We start from the raw sequence: 12,917 nt of genomic DNA on the forward strand, positions 1-12,917 counted from the left end.
CACAGGCTGGCAATGGCAAACCACCTCTGAACTGCTCTTGCAGTGAAACCCTGTGGGATCACCATAAGTCAACTGTGACTTAATGACATTTTCCACCACTATCACCATCATTGAAACCCTGTATACATTGCTGCTCCTGAGACCTATTCAGGGTAACATGTACATTTTTAAAAATCAAATCACAACATAATGTAAGAGCTTTAAATAAGAAAACAAGCCAAAGTATCAGGAGCTTAAAAATAACCTGAAATAATGTTCAGGAGTCTAAAACGGTCCTCAAGAAAGAAGACTATTGAAATGGTTAAAAAAGATATAACACTTGGATTAAGAGCCAGGGTAAAAATTAATGCCTTGGCTTGGTGTCTAATGGAGAACCTGCTGAACGTTACACAGGGGAGGTACCACCACTGAAAAAAATTATCTTTGGTTGCAACCCAGGCTTTGGCACAGAGAGTATGGCTTCTGAAGACTATTTTAATGCATATAGTGTAGTTGAAAAGGTAAATAAAATAATTGTTTACTTGCTTGTATGTTCATTAGTGTTTCACACACACACTCTTGTTTTTGACAGGGTGCTTTTCAGGAGACAATGACCACTTCTTGGCCATCCATCAAAGAAGGAGTGGGAAGCCAATGTTCATTTATCATCATGTGCAAAGTGTTGAGAAAAGTTTGGATACAAGTGATCAGAAGAGTTATGGACTGAAATCTCATTTGTCTTCCCATGCAAAAATAAGCAAGCTGCATCCAGCTATTATGCTTAAGTCAACATTCTCTAGACCTGCATATGACCCATCTCTCAATCTCTTAGCTATGACGGGTGAGGACCAGGAAGTGGAAAATCTATCAGTTCCAGCAACAAATGTGATTACTATGGTAAGTGTCCTCTGCTGGCTCTTTTTTGCTTCTTGTAGTGCATTCTAAGTTCTTCAGCTGTTCACTAGTCTGTGAAATTGGCAAAGGCTTCTACAATACAACACTGATAGCTACTTGACACAAGCTGCTGATGGTTATGTATAATGTTTAAATCAAGGGCTGGGAATTGCAGATCAATATGATCAAAATCAATATCCATCAAATGTTGCTAGACGTTTTAAGAACATCTACTTTGCTATGCGCCCTGCTAATAATATGCCAGGTTCATCTGACCTAATTCTGTTCTTCTTCACAGAATCTAAAGTAGGGGTGAAGTCTAAGAATGCCTAAAAATGGAGACAAAGAAAGAGATAAAATATTAGTTAATTTAACTTTTAAAGTGGTTGCTGTGTATAGTCTTTTTTAAGTAGAATCAAGTATGCAACACTTACATCACATACATGTACCTGCATAATTGTTTTAACTAAATGGCTTATGCAACTCCATTTAATAGCATAATATAAACAAACCTACTAATTACAACTTTGCAGGTTCAATTGTTCAAGTTTCATGGCTGAATGCATTCTAGCATCTATGAGATTAATTTGTAAACTCTTCAGATTCTGAATCTCCTGAATCTATGCTGCCTGTGTGCTGTTTGCATAATGCAGTTTTATAGTGTTAAATCTCTTCCCCACTCCCCCAGTTGGCTCCATCCCTTTCCCAACCCTTTCACCAGTTTTCAAGCCCATCCCCCTCTCTCGTGAGGCAGAAGCCTCTACAAAACTGAAAGTAGAAGGAGGTCATCTTTTCTTTTAAAACCTACCTCCACAATGTTCAGAATTTAGGACATGAAGCCATGATCTCATCCCCATTACTGTAGCCATTTTTGTTAAGGGAGGAAACTATTTAGGGTTTTATTTGGATATTACTGTAGACATTTTTGTTAAGGGCAGAAGCTATCAGCTGCAGAAAAGAGAATTAAGTTAGGGATCATCTGCCAATTCCTATCTCATTTCACAAGCGTTCAATGTGGAAAAGATACATATTCCTCTTCCCTCTTCTTCAGTTGTCCTGCCAATCACAGCAGGTATATGGTATATGGGCAAGGCAAGGGGAAGGAGGAGTGGTGTGGGGGTGATTTTTCTGCCCCCACGTGACCCCAAGGGCTCTGCCCGGTGCACCAGTCCCCACCTCACCCCCTGGTGGCTATGCCTGTGGCAGACATATAACAGTGTTTAGAGAAGTTCTATAGGCTATGTAATCTATGTGGTAGTGGCTTTTTAGTGTTTTTGGGGGGTCACAGGAAGAAATTCCTACTTTTCCAGTAATTTCTACAATTTCAGACTTCTGTTGTACATGTAGATATACCTGCCAGTCTTTCTCCGTCTTCAAACTCCATTTGGGTAGGAGATTATGGTCAAAAGTTTTATTTTATAAGTACAATTACTTTAATTAGAAAATGTGTATGCTGTTCAAGGCAGCATACCACAAAATAGTAAAACATCACCACCAAGCCAGCAAAATATGAAAACAAATCAAGACCATGAAGCCAGGTTTACATGAAAGCAGAATTAAAAAAAACAACAGCCTACCATGATATTGATAAAATGGTCTGGGGAGTTAAAGCAAACCATAAAGAATTTTTAAATGAATATTTTCAGTTAAAAGCTTGTGTAGAGAGAAACATTTTGGATTGGCATCCAAAGAAGAGATGAGCCTTTGGCTAGATTCCTGTCTTCATCTCAAAAGGCAGGGTCGCAGATAGCGGGGTTTGAGAACAGGATCTTAACTGGCAGGTAGAATAATACATGAGGAGAAAATTCTTCAGGATGTGCTCTTTTAAATATGCCTCCTTTAGTGGATGTTTTTGTGGAAGATGCAAGAATGAAATAAGTTCATATGAAAGAATCACAGGCTACTCAGTAGGCAGCAAACACCCCTACAGAGTCATCACCTGCTTTGAAAGGGGGAAGATAAATGTGAATGCCAGTTGCAACTGTGTTTCCTGTAGAACACAACCAATGGTTGGGAAGGAGAGTGTGAAAATGTATGTCACAATGAAATGCTCTCTAAATATAGAAAAGCTTTAACTGTGAATGGAGTGCTGGGCTCACACAAAATTGCAGAAGACTCTTGTAGACCAGGAGATATGCTCCAAAATCTGTTCCACTGAAGAAAAAATAGTTCTAGTAACAGTGAGTGAAGAGTCTGGCCATAGAAATGGGACCACTGCAGAGTTGCTCTCACTTTACAGGCTGAGTTGAATGTAATTTAGACATAAAAAGCTTCTGAGTGACCCAGCTGTAAGGAATTTTTGACAACTCTCCATAAAGCAAGGTGGAAACACTCTCTACACAACCAAAGAACCTCCAGAGAATTACCAAAAATCATCATAAAGATTTCCCACAAACACATTGAAGAAAGCTGTAGATGAGACAATATTAAATGCATATACCCTGATGAAAGCCAGAAAGAAATATAGAAAATTGCAAGATTTGATACGACATCCTGCATGACAAGATTGAAACTTGAACGTTCCCTAGATATGATTTGAATGCTCCCATTTTTGTTTTGTTTTGTGTCCAGGACTGGCCCAAACAGGAGCCACCCTCAAGGCTTGGCCCTGGACACCTTCTCAGAGGGTCTACGAGTCTCTGTGTGTATGTGGGGAGCGAGCTGCAATGTCTGCCCCGTTCTGATTTTTGCTCAACTGTAGCCTTGCTGACCTAGGAACTGGCTACCCCTCATAGTGGCTGTGCCACCAAATAGCTGAGGGAGAGAAGGGCCCAGGACCCAGTGAGAAAGGTCGACAGCTGATGCAATGGGAGAAGACCTGCCACTAATGGAGACCCCCACCCCAATTTTTCCCATCCCCAGACAAACAATTTACCTCAGTCACTGGCGTAATGCCCATTGGGCAAGGTGGGCAGCTGCCCAGGACATCACCTTTTGGGGGGCATCAAAATGCTGGGTTCGTTTTTGGGTATTTTAGTGGTTTTCCATTTTTGGCCTGCAGGGGGCACAGTTTTTAGGCTAGTGGCACCAAAATTTCAGCATATCATCAGGAGACTGTCCTTATGCTACCCCCCAGGTTTGGTGAGGTTTGGTTCAGGGAGTCCAAAGTTATGGCCTCCCAAAGGGGGTGCCCCTATCCCCCATTGGTTCCAATGGGAGCTAATAGGAGATGGGGGCTACAGTTTTGAGGGTCCATAACTTTTGCCCCCTGAACCAAACTGCACCAAACTTGGGGGGTATCATTAGGGCAGTCTCCAGATGAGACCCTGAAAGTTTTGAGACTGTGCCTTCAGAAATGTGCCCCCCACAGCCTGCAACCCACATTGACAGCAATGCAGAAAACTCAATGCAGAACAAAGATTCTTGGGCAAATTTCTAGGATGTTCCTGCAGGGGGTGCATTTTTGGATGTATCGGCACCAAAATTTCAGGGTATCATCTGGAGATGATGGCACCCCCCAAGCTTAGTGCAGTTTGGTTCAGGGGGGCCAAAGTTATGGACCCTCAAAACTGTAGCCCCCATCTCCTATTAGCTCCCATTGGAAACAATGGGGGATGGGGCACCCCCTTTGGGAGTCCATAACTTTGGACTCCTTGAACCAAACCCCACCAAACCTGGGGAGTTGCATAAGGACAGTCTCCTAAGGATATGCTGAAATTTTGGTGCTGATATGTCTAAAAACGCACCCCCTGCAGGCACCAATGTCCTGGTGCAAAAAAATTTTTGGTCATGGTGGAGTGGCCACCCATTGGGGGGGGGGCATCCAACTCAGGTTTTGCCCAGGGCTACAGTTTGCCCAGGGCTGCCTCGTTACGCCCCTGACCTCAGTTCCCAGAAGGCAGAAGGTCAGCAGGAATCAGACAGGTCTTGGGAGAAGGACAGGGGGCGGAGCAGAACCCACCCTCCCTGGAGAAGTGGGGTGTATTAGGCAAGTTACTTCTTTAAACTCATAAAGCTGGGGCTGGACAATTACATACGTTGAGGCATTTGAATGAACAGCCAAAGTTTCCTGCTACCTCAGGAATAGTGGACCTTCATCACTGGGACCTTCTTCATGGGGGAAGCCTAAGATACTCTAAGAACACTTCCCAAGGCAGAAGAAGCAGATTACAGCAAACTAAGGAGGCCTGAACCGTATTGGCAGTTCTGCACCTTGGTTTAGAAAAAGGGAGATCACCCAAAGGTGTGTTGACCTCCCCAAGGGATGCGACCTATCAATGGCTTCAGCCCATGACTGAAAATGGATAGTGGATGAAGTGATCCTGAAACAGTTATTTCAGGTCCACTACTGGGTTGCTAGTAGTGAGTGTACTAACCTGAAGAAGTCACTACCTTGTGGGAGAATTTCCTGGCAGTTGAACCCAAGGATACTCCCAAGAGCAGGGACCTCCAAGGAACCTAGGTTCGAAAGACCCAACAAGGATTCAACACATTTACAGACCAATCATTATTATTTATTTAACTTGTGTGCCACCCTTTACCTCACATGCTCAGGGTGGCTATGTCATGGGCCCAGCAAGGAATTCTCAGAGGAATAGTACTGGCAGGATGACCTGGCTTCACCAGAGCCCCAACTGGTTGAGATCCAAGAGCAACTTGAAGCCTTACAGGAGGGAGATGAAGCTGACCTACATTCAAACTGAGAGCAGGAAGACAGAGTGCTTGATGAAGCACTGCATTTCTCTAAGTCACCTCCAGCTGCATAGGTCAGAACTGATATCTCACTTAGCTTACCTGAACAAGTTAGGCAACTTCAAGTCCATCTATGGCTGTCAAGAGCTAAAAGGTGCAGTGTGATGCTGGCAGCCCAGAGATGCCACATAGAACCCTCTGAGCCTTCCCAGGAGCAGCTGTAGGTAGAAAGGAAGGTCAATTAAAGGCAGGGAAAGCTAGCATTGCAGGAGCAACTTTGCAGAAAAACTGTGACTTTTGCTCATGACCTGCTCATGGACTGCTATTTTTGGAATCAACTACTCCATACCAAATTGGCTTACCTAAACTACATCCTAGTGTAGTTTAGGTAACTATGAACCTTGGCTTCTTCACTTGGACCCTGCACTGTACTTGTTTTGCCTGAACTCTCTCACACACATACCAGCTCCATGTTTGCTACCAGCTGTAACCTGATCCTTTGAGTTCAGTCAGACAGCACATTATAAATGGTGTGGTGTTCAGGTGAGAAATTCAATCAGATACTTAAGGCATGCTGCCAAGCAAGCTGAAGAAGATGGAGCCAATGGGACCTGTATTTATATCCCCTTCTCCTGAGAGGCCTGTCAGGCCTCTACATGATATGACTCCTTTTGAATTGCTGCATGGCTTCCTACTCTGGGGTACCTTAGTGGTTATAGAGTTCCAATGGGAGGGCTCAGCTAACCTGGGACAACCTCTTCCCAAGTATGTGAAATGCTCGTGACTTACAGCATGCACAAGAAAAAGTCCATAGGAACGTACAGGTGACATGGGAGGCCCAAAAGAAACAGTACAACAAAAAGGCCCAGATGCAGGTGCTGGCAGTGGGAGACAAGGTACTTGTAGATAAAAGTGTATTAGGCCCTAGTTGTGGAAATCCCTGGCATGGACTTTTCCCTGTCACCCAAGTGCTGGAACCAACCAGTATCCTGTGATGTAAAATGTGGCACCTTGGTCAAGCATTAAAAAAGGCCACATATCAACCACTTCAAAGCATGGGATGAATGACCCCGCCCACCTTGGATGTCAACTAGCAGACAATCCAAAGGACAGCTCCCATGGACAGCCTGCCCATCCTAGGAGGAGTTACTCTGCAGGAGTCCAGGGACCCTTTCACCTCCCCACTCCCAATCTGACTTGAGGAGCCCACTGTGGGTTGTCCAGTCCAGGCACCAACCCACACCATTCCTGATCTGGCCTGGCAAGCCACCGCCTCCCCCCCACCAAGTGCCAATCTGGGCTGGCGAGCTTGCCAGCTGAGGCAGCCAGCCTCTCCAGTGCTGATGTGGGCTGGTGAGCCTGCTGCAGGCTAGCCAGCTGAAGCAGCCACTATATGACATAACATCCTTGCTGAGCTCCCTTCCTTCCCCAAACTCCACCTTCTGTAGGCACTGTCTCCAATTATCAGGAAATTCTCAAGCCAGAATTGGCAACCCTAATGAAAAACTAAAACTCAATATCCACCTTAAACAAGTTGTAATTTGTGACTGGAATAATTTATGCTAGATAAGTGGCCTATGTAGAAATTGTTGTAGATGAGCTTTTTCTTTTAAGTAATTCTTTTAATTGCATCAGGTTTAAACGTTTCTTAGTGATTCTGTGCCTCAAAAGTGTCTTATTTCTGGCATAGCAGATCTGTGGGGGAAATTGGTAAATACATTTATAGTAGCCAAGATAGTATTTTCTGAAAGTCTGTCAATGGATTGTAGTTTCCTCAGGAAGCCAGAAGTGACTTGGATATAAATAGGTGTTCTGGTAGCATAGAGCCTGAGGATAGAGTCCATTTAAGCTCTGTGTCATCCATGTTTTGACAGCGGCTGTCTTCTAGTTTGTGAAAAGAACTTATTCATAGTAAGGCATCCATTTCCAGCACTCACATCAGGTTTTGTAGCCACCTTCTCTATCCTGCAAAGATATTTGAATATTCAAGGGTTCAATCTGTCTTTTTCTGTCATTTGGCTCAGTCATCATGAAGGAGGGAGTAATCCAAGCAGGTCTGCTCAGAAGTCTGTCCCGTGTTCTTCAATAGGGCTTACTCCCTGGGAAGAATCCTCATGATTGCAGACAGAGAATACTGTACAAATTCACATATTTGTGAAAACAGATTTTAAATCAGTCAGATATGGGATTGAGTTTTGGTGAAAATGTGTTTTCCTTTACATATATTAGTCTTCTGGATGTACAATGTGTGTTAACCAGATTAATCAAAACTTGATTATTTTATCTGCATTGTTATCACATTCAAAGATATTCAATACCACTATTACTTCTTCCCCAACCTCATGAAGAAATGGTGGTAATTGAATCCTCTCATCTTTTTGTATTGAGACTTGCTATCCACAAATATTATGGCTGTAGGACCCTACCCATTCCACTGTAAACGAGCAAGGGAAGAAAGAGGGGTGGCATCTCACCCATCTGTTAGCTTTCTGGCCACTGGTTCCAAGCAGCTCAGCCACACAACCTAGAAAATATAGAGGGAGGGCTAAACCACACAGGAGATGTGAACTTTCCTCTCCTAGGAGAGTCAGAGTGCATAGTGCCAGCCCATTGTGCCAGGAGAGAGCCCAATATACAAGGTTTCAGACTGAGTGCTTCCCCCCACCCCCCCACCAAGGATGCCCCAAGTTCCTGCTAAGTCCACATGTCTGGTAACTGTCAGTCAGCATTCCTAACCAAATACCTTACCAGTTGGGAGGTTTGTATGTGCATAAAGGTGTTTATGAAGGGGAAGAGCCCCTGCTGTTGGCTGCCTTTCAAGAGACTGGGTTGGCTTCTGCTGCTGCCCCATTGTCCAGCCACCTGGTTGATGTTCAAAGTAGACTGTGGCCATGGAGACAGGACTGTGCTGATGTGGGGGTGGCAGAGCATGTCACAGTGTGATAATACTGCTCTATGGGCTGCACCATAGTTTTTGCTGGCGCAACTTTGCACTGGAAAAAGTGGGTATCCCTGGTCCCAAAGGGCCCAGGGAGCCAACTAACATCAGCCCTGCCCTTAGGAATGTCCCCTCTTTTCCATATCCCCCACTGCTTCCTGGGTTCTCAGACAAACAGCCCCTGTCAGTTGACACTTTCAGTGCTGCAGATTCTTTAAAAACTTCTTGTCCTTCCCCTATGGAGCAGTGCCGGACCTGAAGTGACCGGACTGAACTTCAGCCAGGCTACCATCAGCAGTGCCCTAGAATTTCAATAGGACTATCGAAGGCTTTCATGGCCGGATTCAACTGGTTCTGGTGGGTTTTCCGGGCTGTGTGGCTGTGGTCTGGTGAATCTTGTTCCTAATGTTTCGCCTGCATCTGTGGCTGGCATCTTCAAAGGTCTATCACAGAGGGAAGTTAACAGACTTTCCTCTGTGATACACCTCTGAAGATGCCAGCCACAGATGCAGGTGAAACATTAGGAACAATATCCACCAGATCACGGCCACACAGCCTGGAAAACCCACCAGAACCAGTTCAATGGGACTGTTGCGGAGTAACTGAGCACATGGTTGCACTCCTGGGATATCCTATGGGGTTGTCTGAACAAGCCCCTCTGCTGGAGGTGTGCTGCCATGATGGCTGCAATGACACCTCTGCATCATGCTCCCACCCTTCTCCTTGACACTGCCATATGAGCCCTGGCCTCATTGTAAATGTCCCTTATGCTGGTGCAACTAGCATTACACTGATACTGGGATCATGCTGGGGATCTCAAGGCTCCCCTCCCCTTTTGGATTGCATTGTAAATGGCTCAGATCTCTTGTTTTGAACTTAATACTCTTGGTAGAAAATTTTCTCCATTCAGTTATTACAGTGATAATTGATGATAATATTATAGAAGTGTATTTTCACTTATTGGGTATCTCCTTATAATATGCTATTTATACACTTGTGCATACTGCATAATGGAGAAAGGAAAGCTTCAGGAAGTTTTTCAGGTTTTTACCAATGCATGTGAAGTTTTGGACATCACCTGTTCTGATTTTATGATTCATGGAGATGACAATTATTTAGTTTGCCCCAGGCAGAAAAATAGGAGGTAGACTGCCTAAGTGAAAAAACTAGAATTATCACATCCAGCCATACATATGCAATTATAGTGGCTGTAGATAGGGATTTTAGAGGAGAAGCCTAGAAAAGTGAGCTGGCTCAAGACTTCGAAATGAAAAGTAACAGAGAGCCAGCTCTTGGAAGGCACAAATATGATAGGGAGTTTGTGTAGCTAGGAGCACAGCCATGCAATAGTCCACCAGCTCAGTGGCAGAACCAGCCAAAGGATTGATTGAAGGGTAAAAGGGCAAAAAAAGTCAACAGTGTAAAACATTAAATAATAATTCTTCTAGGTTGTACAACTCACTTCTCCCCAGAATAATATCAAACAAGAAAATAGGGACACAAATGCTTTAAGGTATGGAACTTTTAACTTTTAAGGTATGGAACATACAAGCCTAGTGCCTTGAAGAACTTACATCAAACAGCAAGTATATGTGCAGTAAAAAAATGAGCAGCCCCATCCAAGTGGCCAGGTGGCCAGCCACTCCAATAGAGGCTTCCTGGCAGTGTGGGGAGACTTGCAAAACAAAAAAGTCTCCTTGCTAGTCCTCACCACCTCAATAGACTTACACTACCTTTTCGGCTTAACTCTATAGTACTGGCTCCCAGCACAAGATGGCGAATGGCTGGGAGTAAACCAACAAACTCAGCTCCATCCTTGGCCGCACCCTGACCCTGGCCCTGCTATACTGGTGGTGGCAAGGTGCTGCTGGTGAAGTGTCTGATGCAGTGTCCCAGTACTGAGGAAGGCTCTGGTGCCTGAACACCAGTGGATTTGCCCCTCCACCAGGGTAAGAGCCCCAAGGAGGACAAATTCCCTGGTGCAGTCGTAGGTGGCTCACATGGGCAGATTTCCCTCTGCTTTGGATGGGACTGCCAGTCTCTCTCCTATTCCCTCCATTATAGTAAAAAAGAGAGGCAAACAAGGAGAAAAATTAGTAATACCAGTGACAAATCAAACATCTTGCAACCCTAGTTACAGGTGTGGCTTCCACTGCTGTCCCGTTGGTTGGCCAGCTACTTGGTTGATGTCCAGGGTCAACTGTGGCTGTGGAGATGTGGCTGTGTGATGGGGGGCTGGTACTTGGTGGGAAATAGGGGCAAGGATATGGGGGCACCACAGAAGCATGCAATGTGACATCACTTCCAGGGAAAACCAGAAGTGACATCACTTTACTCTAGGAATCACCTAATACAGTCATGGTGTTTCCTGAGATTCCTGGGGAGACTTAAGATCACTTCCAGTTTTTCCTCAGATGTGATGTTGCATCACATGTGTTGACAGTGAAGTTTTGAATTCTTTTATCCTGCTTCCCAAAGCAACAGCAGCAATGGAAAAGCAAAGAAAAGGAGGAAGGCGGAGTGGGGTGAGGGTGGCTGGATTTATAAGTTAGCCGCAAACTTTAATGAGTTATGTCCTAGAATTTCCAGGGAGTTAGATGTTATATAATTTGTTTTTAAAAGATTGTTGGCTATCAAGATTTTTGTGTATGAAATTTGCCCTTCACCTGAGAGCTTCCATTTCAATATGACTGTTTCCCTTGGTGGCGGGAATGTTCTGGCTGAAGAGTTGGATTGTATTCTAACTGCAAGATCTAATAAGGACCTACCTCTCTAGCTAACCTGGAGCTCTCTTGGTTGCATATAATTTGTTCCAGGAATTATTTTTGCTGTAAACAAGAAGGAACACACAAGGAAAACAGAAAGAATGGCATCAGAGTTTATTCCATAGAATGTAGAGATATCCTTAAAACTGGATTTGTGCTTCCCACTAACTCTGCCAAGGTAATCTTCCAGCGGTCTGTGTTGTAGAAGTAGGTCACTCTGTATGTATCTTGTTTAATTTCATCTAACTATAATTGTTCCTCCCATTTGGCCACTTTCTTTTTTTTATGGCTCAATAGAGCTTTGCTACATTAAGCAGCCCTTTAGGCCATGCAGGGATTGAATCTTGTTTAGGAGTGGAGAAAAAAAATCTTCCTGCCTTTTCTGTGAAAAACTATTATGAGTACACCCAACAAGTGTTCCTTGTGCCTTGGAAGCAGCTCTCAGCAGCCTCCAGCTTTTTTCCAGCTCTGTCATTCTAGATTTTGTTTGCACAAAGAACTCAGGAGTGCTTGCTGTTTGGTGGCCTCATTTTTTCTTTGCTTTCCTCAGTACACTGCAGCAGCAATAACTGTGGGATGAACTATTATGCCAGCATTATGTTTGATGTCAGTCTTCTTGGTTGGCAAAGATAGAAGAAAGAATTGTGTTGGATTCTACTGCATAAGAAAATAACCCCAAGGCACATGTTAGTTTATTTATTTTCTCATCTGCCTTCTAAAATGTTAAGAGAAAAGGAACACAAAATATACCTAAAAGTTTTCGCTTAGTGGGGTGCTGTGTGGTTTCCGGGCTGTATGGCCATGTTCTAGCAGCATTCTCTCCTGATGTTTCATCTGCATCTGTGGCTAGAATCTTCAGAGGATATGATAGATGCCAGCCACAGATGCAGGCGAAACGTCAGGAGAGAATGCTGCTAGAACATGGCCATACAGCCCGGAAACCACACAGCACCCCAGTGATTCTGGCTGTGAAAGCCTTCAACAATAGATTTTTTGTTTAATTTATCTGGGCATTGAGCAGAGCCTTGAGGTAGCCAGCCCTCAGCATAGTGCTGGTCTCCCCACCAGTGTGCTGCTACCAAAAGATATGCATGATGCGCCAGAGGCCAGATCCAGATGTCAGATGTAAGGTGCACATTTCTCCTGCAAGCATGGGACAACTGTGCCTTCACATGGTCACTGGAAGCCCTGTACAATAAGGGCACCATACTCCTTCTCATCATGGGGTGAGAAGTGAATGTATATCAGGGATAGGCATCTTTGGATAGCCAATGGAAGCCAATGTTTTCTACAGCTCTGAAGGACCACCCATCAATAGCAATCATTGTGCTATCAGCTAACACAGGGAAGTCCAATTCCAAAGCCTTTATTGGCATTATACACAGGGAAGTCAAGTGTCTAGCTACCTGTCCTGCACTGCAACCTAACAGACCAAGAAAGCTTTTAAGAACCTTCCCCCAAGAAAACAATTTGACCTGACCTGTTTTGTTTTCTAAAAAGTCAACTAGAAAGTGTTCAGATTTATACCCCCATTTCTCTCCTGTAAGGAGACTCAAGATAGCTTTCAAACTTCTTTCCCTTCATCTCCCCACAACAGACATCTTGTGAAGTAGATGGGGCTGAAAGAGTTTTGAAGAAGTGTGACTAGCCCAAGGTCACCCAGCAGGAATTTAGGAGTGGGGAAACAAATCTGGTTCACCAGATAAGAG

The 12,917-nt window shown here is 44.2% G+C and overlaps 1 protein-coding gene across 1 annotated transcript in view; it reads left to right on the forward strand.

Moving 5' to 3' along the window:
• The window catches only part of PTPRR (protein tyrosine phosphatase receptor type R), a 133,258-nt gene that overhangs the window by 12,640 nt on the left and 107,701 nt on the right, over window positions 1-12,917 (forward strand). The window contains exon 2 of the mRNA XM_048500790.1: window positions 572-876. Coding sequence (XP_048356747.1) covers window positions 572-876 — 305 coding nt within the window. The remainder of the gene's footprint in view (window positions 1-571; window positions 877-12,917) is intronic.

This window comes from Sphaerodactylus townsendi, linkage group LG06 (genome assembly GCF_021028975.2).
Source record: "Sphaerodactylus townsendi isolate TG3544 linkage group LG06, MPM_Stown_v2.3, whole genome shotgun sequence".
NCBI classification, from domain to species: Eukaryota; Metazoa; Chordata; class Lepidosauria; order Squamata; family Sphaerodactylidae; genus Sphaerodactylus; species Sphaerodactylus townsendi.